This window comes from Neolamprologus brichardi, chromosome 5 (genome assembly GCF_056152115.1).
Source record: "Neolamprologus brichardi isolate AB-2024 chromosome 5, ASM5615211v1, whole genome shotgun sequence".
Classification (NCBI taxonomy): domain Eukaryota; kingdom Metazoa; phylum Chordata; class Actinopteri; order Cichliformes; family Cichlidae; genus Neolamprologus; species Neolamprologus brichardi.
In genome coordinates this window covers 5,004,577-5,024,123 of record NC_142108.1, presented here as the reverse complement: position 1 = coordinate 5,024,123, position 19,547 = coordinate 5,004,577, and the positions used below count along the sequence as shown (strand labels likewise).

The 19,547-nt window shown below is 42.7% G+C and overlaps 1 protein-coding gene across 2 annotated transcripts in view; it reads right to left on the bottom strand.

The window, feature by feature from the left end:
• The window catches only part of shq1 (SHQ1, H/ACA ribonucleoprotein assembly factor), a 55,153-nt gene that overhangs the window by 22,011 nt on the left and 13,595 nt on the right, over positions 1-19,547 (bottom strand). For both annotated transcript variants that reach the window (XM_006784751.3, XM_087840524.1), the window contains 2 exons: positions 16,804-16,961; positions 16,229-16,282 (listed from right to left, as the gene is read on the bottom strand). In XM_006784751.3, coding sequence (XP_006784814.2) covers positions 16,229-16,282; positions 16,804-16,961 — 212 coding nt within the window. The remainder of the gene's footprint in view (positions 1-16,228; positions 16,283-16,803; positions 16,962-19,547) is intronic.

The following is a 19,547-nucleotide window of genomic DNA, read 5'->3' as shown; positions in this document are numbered from 1 at the left end:
AAGTGGTAATCATGTGTGCGTGCCTGAAACCTAATGAGGACGCTCTGGGATCCCGTCACTCACTAAACAGTCAAATGCCCTCTGGGACCCTTTAACCACATGTGCAGTGTAGTATGTCCCTAGCGTTAATGAAGGATCGTATATTCAAGTGCATCATCTGTTTTGGCAGATGTAGGATAGAAGCATGTTACCCTAAGTGCGAGACAACTGGCAAGAACAACCCACAGCCCCTATGCGCAATAACAATGACTGAGCAGCTCTCGGGGTGTGTAGCAGCAACTGTCGGTCGAGGTTTAAGCTTGATTTATAGCTGTGTGTGAAGGGATAACAGTGGAGCAGATGTGCACCTCCTCAAAAATGTGACTTTATCTCTGTAGTGTTGGACAACTGAGATAACATCCTTCCACTCTGTAACTTTATTTTAAAGTTGCATTTGTCTTCCCTCCTTTGGCAATGTAAGTGACAATTTAGGAGTTCTGATTGTTGATTAGTGGTGGAAAAATTTTAAGAGCTCAAAAGAAAATAATCCAAAGAGCAGCTGGACGATGAGGAAAATCTAATATGATGATATTTTTTTTGGCTATATCGCGATACACGAAATATATCACAATATGTTTAAATAACCTCCCAATCTGGTAGTATATACACACAGATGCTCAGGTGATTAATGATGCATTAATGTGGGAGAAAATAAAACCTCACAGTGAATTACATGGAGACAGCTTAATACTGCCATGGCAATTTATACTCGATGGTTACGGTAAAGCCATTTTGACCATCATATGTGGAAAAACCTGTGATACATCGAGTATATTTCATATATCGCCCACCTCTAATCCAAAGTACAAACCAACTACAATTTAGAGTGGACTTCAACAATGTTTCAGCAAGAAACAGAGTCCCGTCTTTAAATCTAGTCATGTGTCATGAGGGGTGTACTGTGAGGTCAGATTACGCTTTTTGTGAGCTACGCTGAGTTTGAAGTCAGTCTTTTAATAGAATGGCTCTCTATTCATCTGGTTAAATCACCACGGTGAGGATATAACCAGGTCGGGACCAGGTTATGTTCTGAGTTTTAGTTAAAACAGTCTTAAACCCATTGTTACTGATTCTTTTATTTACAGCAGGTTTTAAGTGTGTTACAGATTATCTGCAGGGGGAATGTGTTTTATATGTGCAAGCTGTTAAGCCATACCTTACTAAAAAATACTGAGTGAAGTGTCACATTGTTGTGGGAAAGCATAAATCTACTCTAATCTGCTGGAACTGCAGTGTATTTTTCCATTATACTTTTTACATTCTTTAGAGATTTTCAATCACCATTTTCTTACCATTGTCATATGATCATACATCATCATAACTTGTCTGAGTGGGCTGCAATTATAGGGACCATTTTATATGGAAGAAGAGTTATTTTTTTTATGTGAGTGCCAGACTTAACATCAAATCAAATTTTATTTGTCACATACACAGTCATACACAGTACGATATGCAGTGAAATGCTTGGACAACTGCTCGTGAAAAAAAAAAAAAAAAAAAAAAAAAGGCTATGAATAAGATAGGAAATAAATAAATAAATATGAAAATAAAAAAGGGGTAAATTTAACCAGGAAGGAATAAAATAAAATAAAATATAAAAAATTAAGTTAAGAATGAGATAAACTGTACAACACAAATTAGAATGAAGGGTAATTTAACTGGAAAAGAATAAGATAAAATATATAAATTAAAGTTGAAAATAAGATAACTGTACAACAAAATACACAGTATAGACATATATAACATATATAAGAATGTATGAGAAATATAAATATATATACACAAAATACCAGCAGCTGTACAAATGTTAACTGGAAATGAGTATAATATAATGAATATAATATAATGAATATAATGTCCAGTGTTGTGCAAATATGCTTAAAGTGATGAAGTGAAAACAATGTCCAGAGTGTCCAGTGTGTGTAAGAGCTATATGTGTGGGTCAGTCCTGTGTGGTGGTGTGATTGAGAGACCGTATCGCCTGCGGGAAGAAGCTCCTCCTCAGTCTCTCTGTGTTGGTCTTCAGGGAGCGGAATCGCTTTCCTGACCTCAACAGAGAGAACAGTCCGTTGTTGGGGTGGCTGAGGTCCTTCACGATCTTCCTGGCCTTGGTCCAGCACCGCCTGCTGTAGATTGAGTGCAGGTCAGGGAGCTCTGAGCGGATGGTGCGCTCAGCTGAACGCACAACCCTCTGTAGAGCTCGTCTGTCCTGCATGGTGCTGTTCCCGAACCAGGTTAAGATGTTTCCCGTCAGGATGCTCTCTATGGTGCAGGAGTAAAAGTTCCTGAGCACCTTGGGGGGCAGTCGGAAGTCTCTCAAGCGTCTGAGGTGGTAGAGACGCTGACGGGCCTTTTTCACCACGGTGTTGATGTGACAGGACCATGACAGGTCCTGCGTGATGTGAACTCCGAGGTATTTGAAGCTGTCCACTCTCTCCACTGGGCACTCGTTGATGACGGGGGTCTGGTAGTTCCTCTCCTGCTTAGTGCTGAAGTCCACTATCAACTCCTTTGTCTTACTGACGTTTAGAAGGAGGTTGTTCCTCTGGCACCAGTTCTCCAGATTCCTAATCTCCTTCAGGTAGGGCGTCTCGTTGTTGTCAGAGATCAGGCCCACCACGACGGTGTCGTCAGCAAACTTGATGATGGTGGTGGAGCTGGTAGTGGCCACACAGTCATATGTGTACAGGGAGTACAGCAGGGGGCTCAGAACACACCCCTGGGGGGCTCCAGTGCTGAGAGTGGTGGAGGCTGAGACATGTCCGCCCATCCTTACTGCCTGTGGTCTGCCAGTTAGGAAGTTGGAGACCCACTGACACATAGATGAGCTGAGTCCCAGATGCTCCAGCTTGGTGGTGAGTGTGGAGGGAATTATGGTATTAAATGCAGAGCTGTAGTCTATTGTGATGGCATGCCACACATGGTAAGCTCCACACCTCACCACCCGTTGATTCACTTTAGTTTAATTTACAGTCACTACTTTAAAATAGTCTAGTCTATTGTTCAATATTGTTTCTCTATTAAATGTATTTATTTTTCCATCACACCTTCCAATGTTTATATGGCGTGCACACATATTAACCTTGGAAGGTCAAAGTTCTGTTTTATGTTATATTAATACATCTTTCTTTGTTTGAGTTACCTGGGAGTTGGCTTCTCCGTCTGGCAAAAGGTGTGGCAAAGGGCTGGTAGACCTGAAATACCAATGACGGCCTAATTGGATTGCACCACATGCTTCATTGTCTGGGGGGTGTTTCATGGTTGTTTAATTGTTTTGTATTAGTTGCTTATATGGCAGCCATTTTGTTTTCCCCCGTGTGTGTTATTTGGTTTAGCTAAACCGGTATTTAAGTTCCCCCGTGTGTCATTTCAGGAGGTCAGTTTATCTTATGTTTGTTTGAGGTTTTGTTAATTATTATCTTCAGTTTAGTCTATTGAGTTGACCTCTTTTATTGGTCTGCCTATTTGAGTTTGGCTTTGTTAAATATATTTTCATATTTTTTGGGTCAATAAAAACCCCTTTTTGAATTAAACCACCTGTGTCCTTTATGCTTTACTGCTTGGTCCCTGACAATTGGTGGCAGCAGTGGGATCATCCAGTATTGGACACAGGTCCTTTTTCTTTTTTTTCTTTCTTCTGTTTTTCCCCATGAGGACGAAAAATGCATCGTGGTGGCAAGAATGAAAGGAAAAAGGGATCTGCTCAACAAACCTGTGAAGAGGAGGAAAATGGAGCCTCAGAAGTCACTGAAGTTGTGGAGAGGGTGGAAAATGAGCCTACTTTGTCTGATCTAGTCAATATGCTACATGCTCACATGGGACAACAGGACGTCCGGGATGCAAAACAGAGTGAGTTAAATGCACGACAAGAACAGCGATTTAAAGCCCTTCAACATCAGTTTAGACTTCTGCAGTCAGAAATCCAAGTCAGAACATCACCATCAGATTCTGCAGAGGCTCGCTCTGAACCATTAGAGTCTGATATTCATCCTTCTTCCTCTGCTCAGCAGGCCCAGGCTGAACCAGTTATGACTAATTCCAATCCAGCCATTTCACCAGCATTTCAGTTTCCCCTACAAATAGAGGGCAGATTGGAAAGATTAACTGAAGCTGATGATATAGAACATTTCCTGATCACATTTGAACGTATGGCTATAGCTTATCGATGGCAGAAATCAGATTGGGTTTTTCGTTTGATACCCTTGCTTACTGGTAAAGCTAGAGGTGCCTTTGTTCACATGGACATTGATGATTCATTAGACTATGATAAAGTGAAATCAGCTATTCTGTCAAAATATGACATTAACCCTGAAACATATAGGCAAAGATTCAGATCCCTGGACGTTCAACCAGATGAAAGCCCTCGTGAGCTATATGCGAGACTGAAGGAGCTTTATGGGAAATGGATCCAGCCAAAGGGTAAAACTATTCATGACATTGGTGAAACTATAATCTTGGAGCAGTTTCTCAGAATGTTATCTCCTGAGCTTCAGGTTTGGATCAGAGAACATAACCCTGGCTCAGCAATGGAAGCGGCTCGGTTAGCTGATGTTTTTGTTGCTGCCAGAAAGAAGGGGCAAGCATGGAGCCATAATGCATGGAAGGCATCGAGGGACACCTGGAAGATACCTCAGCAAAACCATCTGGATTCAGCAAATACAAGCACCAGTAAGACCCCTCAGTCTACCACTAGACCACCAAAGGCCTCCGGTAAGAAGCTCATTTGTTATCTTTGTGGATTAGAGGGCCATACGAAACCTATGTGCCCAAGAAATTCTGCTAAAATGGTACAAATGTGCTTTGCCCCCCGTTCTAATGTTGATCCTGAGCAGGAGAGTGACAAATCCATCAAAATGAGTCAGATTGAAGTGAATGGGGTTCTACTCAATGCCCTTCTTGACTCTGGCAGTTCTCGGTCCCTTATTCACTCAGATTTTGCCCCACCTAATACTGTTCGCACCAGTGATACAATTTCAATCTGTTGTGTCCATGGAGATGAGAAAAGATATTCGACAGCTGACATCTACATTAAAGTTCAGGACCAGATGTATCTGCTGAATGTGGGTGTTGTGAGCAGTTTGCCTTACTCTGCCGTGTTAGGGCGTGACCTTCCTGTGCTTTTTGATTTGTTGGAGTCTGAGCAGACTGAGGAGTGCAATGTAGCCGTTACCAGAGCTCAGGCTAAGCAAGTCAGTACCTACTCTGAGACCCTGAGTGCCCTGCCTTTCTTTGATGAGGAGTTTGAACCAACTGTGGTGAAGCCACGGAAGACCCGCAGACAAAGAAGGCAGGAGAAATTCCAATTTTCACCTGTGCAGACACTAACAGACGCTGAGCCAACATCGTCACCCCTAGGGTTTACTATTCCAACTGAAATTGCTGAACTCCAAAAATCTGATCAATCTTTAATATCTCTTTTCCAGAAGGCCAAAGAAAAGGAACCTGGAGTGGAACAGGTTCTCAACAGTGAGTACATCGAGTACATCTTGCAAAATGACATTCTCTATCGTCAGCAGGGGTCGGTGCTGCAGCTGGTGGTTCCCCAGAAGGTGAGAAACGCCATTCTCACCTTGGGGCATTCTATTCCGTGGGCTGGCCACCTTGGTAAACATAAGACCACAGCTCGCATCAAGCATCATTTCTACTGGCCTGGTCTTAGCAAAGATGTGGCTCAGTTTTGTAAAAGTTGTCCACAGTGTCAGATAACATCTGCCAAAATCCCCCATAGAGCTCCACTCCAACCTCTCCCTGTCATCGGCACTCCTTTTGAGCGTCTGGGAATGGATATTGTAGGGCCTGTTGAGAGGAGCAAAGCAGGAAATCGTTACATGCTTGTTGTAACAGATTATGCCACAAAATATCCTGAGGTGTTCCCTTTAAAATCTATAAAGGCCAAGCCCATTGCATTTTGTTTAGTGCAGTTCTTTGCAAGAGTTGGGTTTCCACGAGAAATACTAACTGATCAAGGCACTAACTTCATGTCTACTTTGTTAAAGCAAGTTTATCAGTTGTTGGGTATCCGGAGTCTGAGAACTTCACCATACCACCCTCAAACTGATGGGCTGACAGAACGCTTTAACCAGACATTGAAACAGATGCTCAGAAAGTTTGTCAACAACAGTGGTAATGATTGGGATCAATGGCTGCCATATCTACTCTTTGCTTATAGAGAAGTCCCCCAAGCCTCCACAGGTTTTTCCCCTTTTGAGCTGTTGTATGGTTATGAGGTTCGTGGCCCTCTAACTCTGTTAAAGGAGATCTGGGAGGGAGACAAGACGGAGGAGGGACCCAATAACATTTTGTCTTATGTCATTCAGATGAGAGAACGATTAGAGAAAATGAGTGAACTTGCTCAATCACATATGGTGGAGGCCCAGCAGCAGCAGAAGTCTTGGTATGATAAATCTGCTCGTCAGCGTTCGTTTGAGCCAGGACAAAAGGTGCTCGTGCTCCTCCCCAGTGACAACAACAAATTGCTGGCAAAGTGGCAGGGGCCATTTGAAGTTATGAGGAAGCTGGGACCTACCACATATGAGGTGTCCACCCCAGGGCAGTTGCGCCCCAGCAAGGTCTTGCATATAAACCTTCTGAAGGAGTGGGTGGTGCGTATTGAACACAAGGCGGATGCAATGCTCATACGGCAAGTGCCTGAAGAAGATGAAGCAGATGAGCAATATCTACCACCTGCTGGCTCTCTGGATTATGATCTCAGCCATCTCCCAGAGGACAAGCAGCAGCAGGTGAGAGAAATGTGTAAATCAGCAGTCTTTCAAGAGAATCCAGGGAGAACTGACATTGTCGAACATGATATTGTGGTACGAGAAGGTGCCTCTGTGAGACGATTGAGTTACAGGATCCCAGAACGTCTGCTGCCTTCATTGAAGAAGGAAATTGATTTGATGCTATCCCTAGGGATAATTGAAAGATCTAAAAGCGAATGGTGCAACCCTGTGGTCTTGGTACCCAAAAGGGATGAGAGTATGAGGTTCTGCATTGATTTCAGGTACCTGAACTCCGTATCCATGTTTGACTCCTACCCAACACCAAGAATTGATGATCTACTTGAACGTCTGGGAAAAGCAAGGTACCTGACCACAATAGATCTGTGTAAGGGTTACTGGCAGGTCCCACTCACTCAACGGTCCAGAGAGTTCACAGCATTCAGAACACCATGGGGGCTTTTCCAATTTACAGTCTTGCCATTTGGATTACATGGAGCTCCAGCAACTTTCCAACGGCTAATGGATCAGGTGTTACATGACTGCTCTGACTTTGCTGCTGCTTACTTGGATGATATTGTTATCCACAGCAACACCTGGGAGGAGCATGTGGAACACCTGCGAACTGTTCTGGACCACTTGCACTCAGCTGGGTTGACGGTGAATACGTCAAAGTGTGTTTTCGCCGCTGCTGAGACAGAATATCTGGGCCATGTCATCGGCAAGGGGGTTATCAGGCCACAGGTCAGCAAAATCGAGGCCATGGAATCATCCCCCCTGCCCCAAACAAGGAAGCAGCTGAGATCCTTTTTGGGCATGGCAGGTTTCTACCGTCGTTTCATCCCTCAGTTCTCCAACAGGGCAGCTCTGCTCACAGACCTGACGGGATCTCGTTCCCCCAATCACATCCAGTGGACAGAGGAGGCAGTGGCAGCATTTCATGACATCCAACAGTCACTAAGTAAGCAACCGGTTTTGTACAGTCCCAACTTTGATGAACCATTCATATTACAGACTGATGCTTCAGATCGGGGCCTGGGAGCTGTCCTCCTTCAGGAAACCAGGGAAGGCCGCCATCCAGTGGCTTACATCAGCCGGAAACTGTTTCCACGGGAAGTTCGGTATTCCACAGTAGAGAAGGAGACCTTAGCGATCAAGTGGGCCCTGGACTCCTTCCGCTACTATCTACTGGGAAGAGACTTCACCTTGGAAACTGATCACAAAGCACTCCAGTGGCTTGAGCAGATGAAGGACACAAATGGGCGAATTACCCGCTGGTACCTGGCCTTACAGCCATTCCGATTCACTGTCCACCATGTACCAGGCAAGGAGAACCTTACTGCTGACTATCTCTCTCGCTGTTCCAGCGAGAGCTCTGAAGAGGGGAGGTGTGTGATGGCATGCCACACATGGTAAGCTCCACACCTCACCACCCGTTGATTCACTTTAGTTTAATTTACAGTCACTACTTTAAAATAGTCTAGTCTATTGTTCAATATTGTTTCTCTATTAAATGTATTTATTTTTCCATCACACCTTCCAATGTTTATATGGCGTGCACACATATTAACCTTGGAAGGTCAAAGTTCTGTTTTATGTTATATTAATACATCTTTCTTTGTTTGAGTTACCTGGGAGTTGGCTTCTCCGTCTGGCAAAAGGTGTGGCAAAGGGCTGGTAGACCTGAAATACCAATGACGGCCTAATTGGATTGCACCACATGCTTCATTGTCTGGGGGGTGTTTCATGGTTGTTTAATTGTTTTGTATTAGTTGCTTATATGGCAGCCATTTTGTTTTCCCCCGTGTGTGTTATTTGGTTTAGCTAAACCGGTATTTAAGTTCCCCCGTGTGTCATTTCAGGAGGTCAGTTTATCTTATGTTTGTTTGAGGTTTTGTTAATTATTATCTTCAGTTTAGTCTATTGAGTTGACCTCTTTTATTGGTCTGCCTATTTGAGTTTGGCTTTGTTAAATATATTTTCATATTTTTTGGGTCAATAAAAACCCCTTTTTGAATTAAACCACCTGTGTCCTTTATGCTTTACTGCTTGGTCCCTGACATCTATGAAGAGCATTTTAACATAATTCCCCCTTCTAGTGTCCAAGTGAGTAAGTGATGTGTGGAGGAGATGAGAGATGGCATCGTCTGTGGAACGATTTGGACGGTAAGCGAACTGTAGTGGGTCCAGTGTGTCTGGTAGTGAAGAAATGATGAAGTCTCTGACCAGGCGTTCAAAGCACTTCATCACTACTGAGGTGAGGGCTACAGGGCGATAGTCATTGAGAGAAGCAGGGTGGGGTTTCTTTGGGACAGGAACAATGATGGACTCTTTGAAGCATGTGGGGATCACCGACTGAGATAAAGAGATGTTGAATATCTCAGTGAACACAGGAGCTAGCTGGTATGCGCAGTCTCTGAGGATACGACCTGGGATGCCGTCTGGTCCTGCTGCTTTCCTGGTGTTCACTCTCTTGAAGGGTCTCCTTACTTCATGCTCGGAGATGACGAGCACATTTCCGGTGCTGGCAGTATCTTCCTGTCTGCAGCCGTTAGCGCCGCTAGCACTAGCATCGTTGGAGTCCTTAGCTGCAGCCTCGAAGCGAGCATAGAAAGTGTTCAGCTCATCTGCCAGAGTCACGGCCGTGTTCGTCATACCGGTTGTTGGTGCTTTATAATCCGTTATTGTCCTTAGTCCCCGCCACAGACTCCTAGAGTCACTCTGTTGGAGTTGTGACTCTAGTTTCCTCCCGTAGCGCTGCTTCGCCTCTTTCACCGCCTTCCGCACGTTATACATTGATAACCACTGTTGTGGTACCATTCATCTCCACCTGGGGTTTTAGGATTTGTCAAACCAGCTAATGCAAAGAAAACCTGGCTGTGTAGAACTTATATTATATACCTCTTTGGTGTTGTTGTTTTTGTTCTCAAATGTAATGGTAAATGGCCTGTATTTGTATAGCGCTTTTACTAGTCCCGCCTAGGGACCCCAAAGCGCTTTTACACGTCCAGTCATCCACCCATTCACTCTCACATTCATACACTGGTGGAGGCAAGCTACAGTTGTAGCCACAGCTGCCCTGGGGCAGACTGACAGAAGCGAGGCTGCCATATCGCGCCATCGGCCCTTCTGGCCAACACCAGTAGGCGGTAGGTGAAGTGTCTTGCCCAAGGACACAACGACCGAGGCTGTCCGAGCCGGGGCTCGAACCGGCAACCTTCCGATTACAAGGCAAACTCCCAACTCTTGAGCCACGATCGCCCATGACAAACTTTAAAATTTACTCTCTGTGGCAACAATAAGAAGTGGCTTGTGGGTATTTAGTAGGGCTGGATATTACCACTGATTTCTAAAACTCAATTCTGATTCACAAGGTCCCGATTTGATTCGTTTCAGTTTTGACTCAGACAGTCAGAAATATAATAATTCTGATCATTTCTCGGTACATATCCATATTTTCATATCTATGTATAAAAACAAAGCTGACACTTGTGAGACTTCATCAGAGGTGTGAGCATCACAGCAGATGTCTTTGTGTCAAAGTAACTGAGGATAAAACATGAAGGAGATTTTCCTGGCCTGGCTTTTTATAGCAGATAACCACCTTAAAAATATTCTGCAGTAGATCAAAAACCATGAATCAACATTACCTGATGCTGCTGAAATGAAGCAGAGCAAAGTTACAAAGGTTTATTAGAGACACAGCCAAGTGTTTTGTAATTTGGCAGAATTTTAAAAAGTTTAAATTTCTTCAGTATTGAACAGCAGAAATTGTTTTCTTTTAAGGAGTAATTTTGTAAAAAAAACAAAAACAAAACGGTGCGACCAACAACGGTAGACTGGTGCGTAATAAGCAAATAATGCAGAAAACAGATTTTTGATTGGAAACTGCTCTTGATGTACAGAGAGAGCGAGAGAGCCGTGCAGGAAGTGTGATTTTATCATGGTGGAAACAAAACAGCAAAAGTCAGAAGGAACTAATGAAGATGTTTCTCAAATGTGAAGCGTAGTTTTGATTTTCTTTTGCTGCTGGTTCAGTCAATGTTGGTTGGAGAGAGACAACCTTTCAGCCCTGACGGCGTGTCCATGTGCACGCCGTGGGGCTTTTTGTGTCTATTTTTATGTCTTTTTGTAAGTTTAACCTGAGATTCTGGCGTTTCTGGCAAAATACATTTGTAAAAAAATTGATTCAGGATTTACTGAATCGATATCGCTTTACGGGGGATAGGTTAATTGAAAAATCTAAATTGCCCATAGGTGTGAATGTGGGAGTGAATGTGAGTGCGAATTGTTGTCTATCCCTGCGACAGACTGGCGGACCTGTCCACGGTGTACCCCGCCTCTCGCCCTATGACAGCTGGGATAGGCTCCAGCACCCCCCGCCACCCTGAAAAGGATAAACGGAAGCGAATGGATGGATGGATATCGCTTTATTCAAACCAAAATGCCAAACAAAGCTAACACAATAACAACTGATGGTAATCTAACTAATAATTTAGGAAATGTTTTTTTTTTACCAGTCTCGACAAACATTTATTCCATCTACTTCAAACTTGGCTCATGTGTTGCTGAGTGAGAGTGGGCATTTCCCCTAGAGTGTCTTTCTGAGGGCACTGACTGATGAATCTCTCGCCCCCATATAAAGACGTTTAAACCTAACCCTACTTTGAGCCATACAAAGTTTGAAACAACACACCTAAACGGATGCAAAAAAAAAAAAAAATCCAACTTTTTCCAAAAACTTGATTGCTGTGATGATCTAAAAATTCAAACTGGTTCTTGTAAAGTCAACGGAACAGGTTTCCATTTTACTTTTTTTTGTCTCTTAGTTTCCTGTGGCGAGTGACTTCAGTCATTTGTGTTATTTGGAAGAACTGTTGCAAGAAAGCTGCAACCCGCAATCGTTATGCACAACAGCCATGTTTTAAAAAGGAACAGTCTCAGAAACACTAGTGCATCCTTCTAGACGTCCTCTTTGGAACACAATGTTATGATTACCTGCATTTAAAGCATATCTGCAGCTGCAAAGACACTGGTTAGTGTCTCCTTGAACGGGCTCTACTAGTAAAATAGTTGCTGGTTGTTAATAAGAAGCCAGTTCATGGTTTGTGTTAGTGATGTTGTAATAATGTTGTAATAAACAAATGAACTTCAGCACTGCCCACACCTAACTCTAAGCCAAACAACCACAATTTGCCGCCTGTTTGCAGTCACACTCATGTTAAGTGCGCTGAAAAAAAGAGTAAGTAATCTTCCCTTTTCCGTGGAATGATCTCTGCCATCTCAGCACAATGGTTTCTTTGCATTTCAGTGAATGAATAAACCTATCACTGAAACTGCAAAGGAATAGTCTCACGTTGAGTAATGAGATGAGGTGAAACAAGGTAGCTGCATGCAGCAATATAAGTGTGTCCACAGTCTCTCTGTGTCATTGTTAAGCGCCTTCCTTCACGTGGCATTGGTGTCTAATCTAAAGCTAGTTCAACACACAGACAAGAAACTGGTCCTATAATCATGGGAGGCGTATGCTCTAGCAGTTTATTAATATGACCTGAAATGCTTTTTGACTTTCATTTCTTAAAATTTCGAAAAAGCAGGTCGCTTATGAAAAGGTGTCAAAGCCGAACTAGCTGTGCCTTCCCCATTTCCTCTTCCCCTTGGCTGCCTTCAGCCACATCCAGTAGCACAGTTTCCAGCAGAACCTACCAAGCCTCAACCAATCCGGTATTGAAATCTCGTTTCAGATGATCCACATGCTTGATTCAGCAAAGATCTCACACCAAATGCTGTTCCTGAAACAACCTCCCCTATTTATCCAGGCACTAGGAGTACAGTAACGTGTGTGGCTTTTTGGTCACTTCCACCTCTTCCCATTTGACAATATATTGCACAACAAAATACTTGATCTTGTTCCAAGAAGCGGCGTTAATGTGTAATCTGGATAACAGTGCTGAGTAAAATGTGAAAGCTCTGAAGCAAGCATATCTGTTTCAGGTCAGGATTTACTCAGCAAATCTATGCACACTTCTCAGTGAACCGGTTCCTTTAAACAAGCCAAATGAGTCAAAACCATTTTGCATTTCTCTAATCCCTTTATCAGTTTGATCAAGAATCAGTGGTTAACAGAGTATTGTACTATATCATACTTGTGAAGTCTAAACCGCACACAGACAAAGACATCTAGAATTTGCACAATTTCACAGAAATACTTTATATGATAATGTAGCCCAGAAAGCAACATAACTAACTGTGGTGTAACTGGATGACACAAAATACAGCAAATGGAATTTCTGCCCAAACATGGCCGAGCTGGGTTGTCAGGGACCATGCACTCACTGCTGTTTTGCGGTGTCAATGTGAAAAGCAAACTTGTCAGAAAACAACAGACTGGATGGAGATTTTAGACAAGTTAGACTCCTGTGTCTGATGCTGTTCAAACACACTCTATACACTAAAGCGATGGTCTCATGGCAGGTTGTGAGAGCAGACAGTAGAAGACAGATCACACACACTCAGAATTTCAGCTGGGAGCGCCTGTTGCTGCTGTAGTAAATGCCTCTGGTTTGACAGATAGATGGAGCCTGGGCCCGCTCTGTTTGCTTCAGTGCAAATATCAGTAACGGAAAAGGCAAGGAAAAAAGAAAAAGAAGAAAAAAAAAAATCAGCCAGGGTATCGATATATTTACACAAAGTGAAACTTTATATGCAACAGACTCGCAGATGCATTTGAAAACCTTTTGACATTCCCCTCAAGAGTCTAATTACTTTTTACCACATCCAGCCTACCCGCCAGACAGTAGCTGCTGTGGAGCTACAAGCTTGAGAGGATAACAAGAGGAGCTAAACTTTTATATTTATTTATAGCGTTCTTAGTTATAGCCAAATTGTGTTATTTCAAAAACAGCCTGTGGTTCAATACAGGCACAGCATTTTATTCATTTATTTAATAATTTTACAAAGACCGCAGAAAATGCCAAACAAGGTTGGCACTTCTTTTTTCTTAACACTTGACTTTCCAGAAGGAGGGTTTGCAAGCAAACTTCAATGCTATTAGTAACTTGCGTTACCATAGCGACTACGGATGGGTATTGATAAGATTTTCACGATTCCGATTCCATTTTCGATTCTGTTTAACGATTCGATTCTTTATCGCTTTTCTTATTGATTCTTTTTAAAAAAGGAGAACACTAATGTCGATTAGCTTAGAACTTTGTTTTTTATCTTCTCTTTGAACAAGAGAAATTTAGGAGTACCATGGCCTTACAAACCCAGCAGTGAGATCTTAAGAGATCCAGCCTACGGCTCTTCAATGGGGTGTCACAGGGTCCCCGGGGAAAAAAAATTGTAAATGTAAAATAATAAAATAAATATTCTTCTGTAGCAATAACAAAGTATAACATAAATTATTCTGTAGCAATCACACAAGAATATCCAGTAATGTCCCTGCCTACAATTAAACACATTCACTTACTGAAAATCGGGGGCATCTGCTGTGGCAAATGGGTGCAAGCCTTTGACCACAAACTTAGTCACTGTTCGGTGACATTCGTCTATCCTGACCTGAAAGGAGATGCTAACGGTAGACTGCAGCGAGAACTGCCAGCATCTGAGCCAGACTCTGTCTGTCTCTCTCATCATGGTCACCTAAACGCACAGTAATGGCAGGTTGTGTAATGAGGCAGATCGCGCTAACATAATATGCACTGTTAGTTGATTATTTACCTGCCACATTAACGGGAGAGGACGTGCAAACGTTACCGCTGCTGCTGGGTCGAGATTCACGAGTCCGGAGTGGAATTAAAAACACGACATTCATTTAAGGTTATCGTGTGTTTTGTGAGCAAATGCTTTTGCATATTCGTAGTGTTTCCTCCCTTAAATGAAATATCTACTTTGCAAGTATTGCAAGTTGCCCTGTTGTCATCCGTTCTCGTAAAGTATAACCAAACTTTTGAGTGTTTGAGCCGCCATGTTTCCTGCCAGGTAAATGACGCTCCACAAGGTGGTGACGTCATTCGGGGCGACTGGAATCGATAAGGGAATCGTTTGCAAAAATGGCAAACAATTCCAAGGAATTGAAACAGTGGGAACCGGTTCTCAACAAGAACCGGGTTTCGATACCCATCCCTAATAGCGACCAGAGAGCATTATGGGGCAGAGAGGAGGATGTTACTCTCAATGTGGTTGGCGCATTTCAGGAGGACTCTGCTGATAAAAGTTACCAGCGGTCCCGAACCTTTATTGTGCCATGGACCGGTTACACAGTGAATTCACGTTTATTATTATATTTACAAATAGTTTACAAACAGTTTTTGTCTTGGTTGTATCATTTTATTTTGCTGTATTTATCCACGACACCTTAAAGGACCGGTCTGTGAAAATATTGTCTGACATTAAACCGGTCCATGGCCCAATACAGGTTGGGGACCGCTGGTCTAAGACACAGCTACAAATAGCAGCTGAAATACAGTTGTGCCATGATTTCTGCCGCTTTGTTCTTGGACTGTGGGCTTACTTGAGTTTTAAAGTAGAATGGGAGTCAGAGCCTTTAGCTTTCAGGCCCCTCTTCTGGTTCTGCTAGTATGTCTTCCTGTTAAAAGGAAGTTTTTCCTTTCCACTGTCACCAAGTGCTTGCTCGTTTTAGGTTGTCTGATGATTGGGCTTTTCTCTGTATTATTGTCAGGTCTTTACTTACAACATACAGCACCTTGAAGCAACTCTTGCTGTGATTTGGTGTTATATAAAGAAAACTGAATTGAATTTGCTACAGACAGTCGTTGTATACATATGCATGCCGTGCTTCTCGAGGGTGTGGGTAGCACAGAGGCGCAGCATACTGGGGTTGAGTCCAGCGGTCGGTTGAAGGTTGCACCGCATACATCTCAAAACCAATCGTTCTGTCTGTGAACACGACAGCTCAAAAGGTTTTGAATGAACTCTGATGCAACTTTGTAGTGGAGTCATGTTAGCAACCCAACAAAATTTAGCTTACACCAACCGAGGTCTCCAAGGTCAACTTCATGATTTATTGGTGGGAAATTGACAAAAGGCCTTATAAATCAGAAGTGTGGTGTGGTATTGTCAACATATAGAGCGTGACCTCTGACCTCTCCTTCAAGGTCAAGGTGTGATCTGAAGGTCAAAGTGATAATAACGCTACATAGAGCTAAATAAAACTATTCCTACTGCCATTGTTTGCATTGAGAGCATATAGAGAATGATATACGGGGATTCTACATATCACATTAACCTTTGAGCTCATTTTCAACATTTCACATCTGCCAACTTCATCAAATATATAAAATGGGTTTCAACAGGCTAACAAAAGCCTGCAAACTTCTTAAAGAAAAAAAACAAAGAAAACAAAATGAATACTGTTCCCTCAAAAATGAATACAGTCCAGAGAGTGAGTTGTCATGACGAAGGTTTGCACTCTTGAAGTGCTTCTTGCTGCGTTATAATTCACTCACCTCCAGCCAGCACAGAGTCCCACTGAGTTTTCTGATAGTCCACGGTGTTTCCACCTGCAGGGAAGAAGAGAGAAACTTGTCATCGGTGCAATAACAGACAGGAAACGCTACAAGAACATACACTGAAATTAAGTGAAAGCACCACAGCGAAGCAGATGCTCAGAGTTCTGTAAAGAGCAGGCTACGAGCCATTGGAAATAAAGTGGAGGGGAGTGGGGATTTGTTCTGGGCTCGCTCCACATTATAATACCGAGTGGAATTAAAATATTCACCTATGACAGATTTTGTTTTCATAGCTGAGATTTAATTCAACATTAAGGCTGTATCAAATATTTACCACATGGTTTAACAAGGCAATCAGATTTGTTCCTCTCGCCTTGCTGCAGCAGCTACCTTTAGTGAAGTGACACAGGGAGACCTGGACTGAGCTTTAGGATCTGCTGGTAATCTCTTAAGGCTCTGAACAAAATGGAAGGCGGTCTAAAGGATGTGAGGATAGAGGGCTTTGTTATCCAAGGATAAGTGCTGCTCAGGAGGAGTTTCCTCTTCACACATATCTACACACACACACTCACATTGTGTTCCCCCTCCGTCGAGCGCACTTCGTAGGTGTAAGCCAGCAGGATGTCCACGAGGCTTAGCCACGCTTGGTAACGAGACGCCTTGTCCAGCAGGTAGGAGCGGTTGGTGAATTTCCTCAGCTGCTCTTTCTCATCATCAGTGAACGGTACAGCTGCACGAGACCAAAGATTTAACAGTCAAAACACACGAAGCAGTCTAGTTTTTAATGCGCACACAAAAAGAATCCAGCTGTGGGTGTGAGAAGAGGTCACAGTGGTTAGGCTCCTTCTCACAGGTAAGCTCCCTGCAACGTACTGTCAGTAAATGACTTTACAAACAGTCGACAGACACATCATTTAAGAAAGCTCCTCGGCCACAAGTCAAAGACGCAAATTAACGATTTTTCACATCAAATACATACTGAAACCAGCACGCATCGAGGTGAGCCACATAGTCTCACTGCAGGGATAAACAGCTTAATAAAAATAGGTTTAGTGCAGTAAGTCTTGAAGATTATGTCCACACTAAGCCGGATAAATATGAGCTGCGTGCCATTTTGCTAACCTCGTGTTGTAGTCGTGTTGAACAGACAAAAGAGAGCCTTTGAATTACAATGAGACGTGAGGTAGGGTTAAATATGGACAGATCTGTGACCAATCCTGACGCATTTTAAGGGAAAATAAAATACACAAACTACCGCACATCCGTGATAGACATAGCACGTCGCCGAAATACTGGAGATTCCAGCTGTATGTGAAAATATGTCAATGAAAACTAAAACACCTGTCTTATTTATTCTTATTCAGATGATGCTGGATTAGATATCCAGTTTTATTAACAAATAAAAGATCACAGTGTAGTGTGCCACTCAATAAGATCGGACAGCAAGAGCAAATGATAGTCTTAACAAGCAGTACCTGCAGGAACCATTGTCCACCTCCTCAAATCCCAGAATCCACACAACAAAACAACTGCATCAAATGGATTTTCCTCTCCTTGTCTTACTACATCCACTGTGTCAGGGCAAGAAAAGTCATCGTCTTCTTACCGCAAACTGATATACAGTTATGTCTTGTTGCATAAACGCTGTGCGTTTCCCAACAATATAAACAGCAGTGGCTCATGGTGTGAATTGGTCAGCTCTAGTTCATGTCCAAGACTGAAACCTTACCACCACTGACCAAGTTAAGTTAAAGACTGTGCCAAGAAAGATCTGAAGACAGATTTTTGGGTTTTATGGACTGAAGAAATGAGAATAATTCTTGAAAGGCCAGATCAGTATCAGTAACAGGCACAGAGCTCCGCCAGATGCCAGCAAGGTGGAGGTAGGGTACTGGTACATCTTGGTGTTATTAAAATCGACCTTTTGGATTAAAGATTGCCTCAAAATCAGCTCGCAAACTACTGCCAGTTTTTAGAAGACACCGTCTTCAAGCAGGTGCAGGAAAAGATCTGAATCTGTCAAGAAGAGATTGGTTTTTATGGAGGACAATGCTCCATCGCAAAAAGATGAAAGAATAATGACACAGTCCCCTGCCTCACCTCACCTAAAATCCTATTGAGAACTGACAGGCTTTATGAATGGAAGGCTGATGACTGGAAAAAAACAGAAAAAAAGAAAAAAGGGTTGCTATACTGGTCACAGATGTTGTTTTAAATGTTTATTTGTAAATTTAGAGTTTAGAGTCAATGCGGGCGTTCACACCAACCACGTTTTTCACAGTAAAATAACTATTTTACCTCAAGCACATGGCTAGACGCTGCTCCGGGTCAATCTCTTTCTCTCTGAACGCATTTCTCCACTTCCACAAATGTGGTCCCAACTCTACCAGCGAGAGCTCAGACTGACATCCTGAAATATGCACGAAAGCTTCAACTCCTGGATCAAACGGTGAAATTCTCCATGCTGCTGCTTTCTTGCGACAAATAAATGAATCCAGAATCTCCATTTCTTCCTTTTTTCCTTCAGAAACATCAGGACCAGCTCACGATGGCTTGATGTCGACTTCATTTTTTTCTCATGCATTTTCTGAGGATGCATTTTTCGCAAAATTGCAATGCTATATGACAATTTCACATCCAACATATTCAAAATCTCATGTCCTTTTTTTGTGGAATGTAGTTGCAAAATGTAATTTAGTTGCACAATAATTCTAAACACCAATAACTGCCCACCATTCACGTTAGGGCTGCACGATTTTGCATAAAATGAGAATCACGATTTTTTTGCTTAGAATTGAGATCACGATTCTCTCACGATTTTCTTTTCCAATAAAAATATTTATTGCGCTTATTAACTGCACATCAACTTCGTAACAGTTGAGACTGAACATAAAAACAATAAATAAACATAAAAACAACAAATGTCTCACATTTTGTCGTCGCTCGACACTGCGTGTATAGAGCAGGTAGTGCAACAATAGAAAAATAGTTGCGGGACGGCACTGTGTAGCGTTTGTCTAGGGTGTTGATCATTTCCCTAAATCCCTCGTTTTGCACAGTGTTGATGGGAGCCATATCTTTGGTCAGGTGATAAGTGATAGCCTCCGTAATTTCTTTGTGCCTGCGGGAGTTCGACGTGTATGGGGAAGCGCTGTATAAGGTTCCCGTTATTGATGTTTGGGTGGTTGACCGGGACGGATTTTCTCCAGTCACTTTCTCGTCATCCCTGACGTGTTCTCTGTTGTTTTTTCCCTGCTAATTTTAGCAGCCAGCTTCTGTATCACATGGTATAAGGCTCCGCCCTTGTCATTTGTTG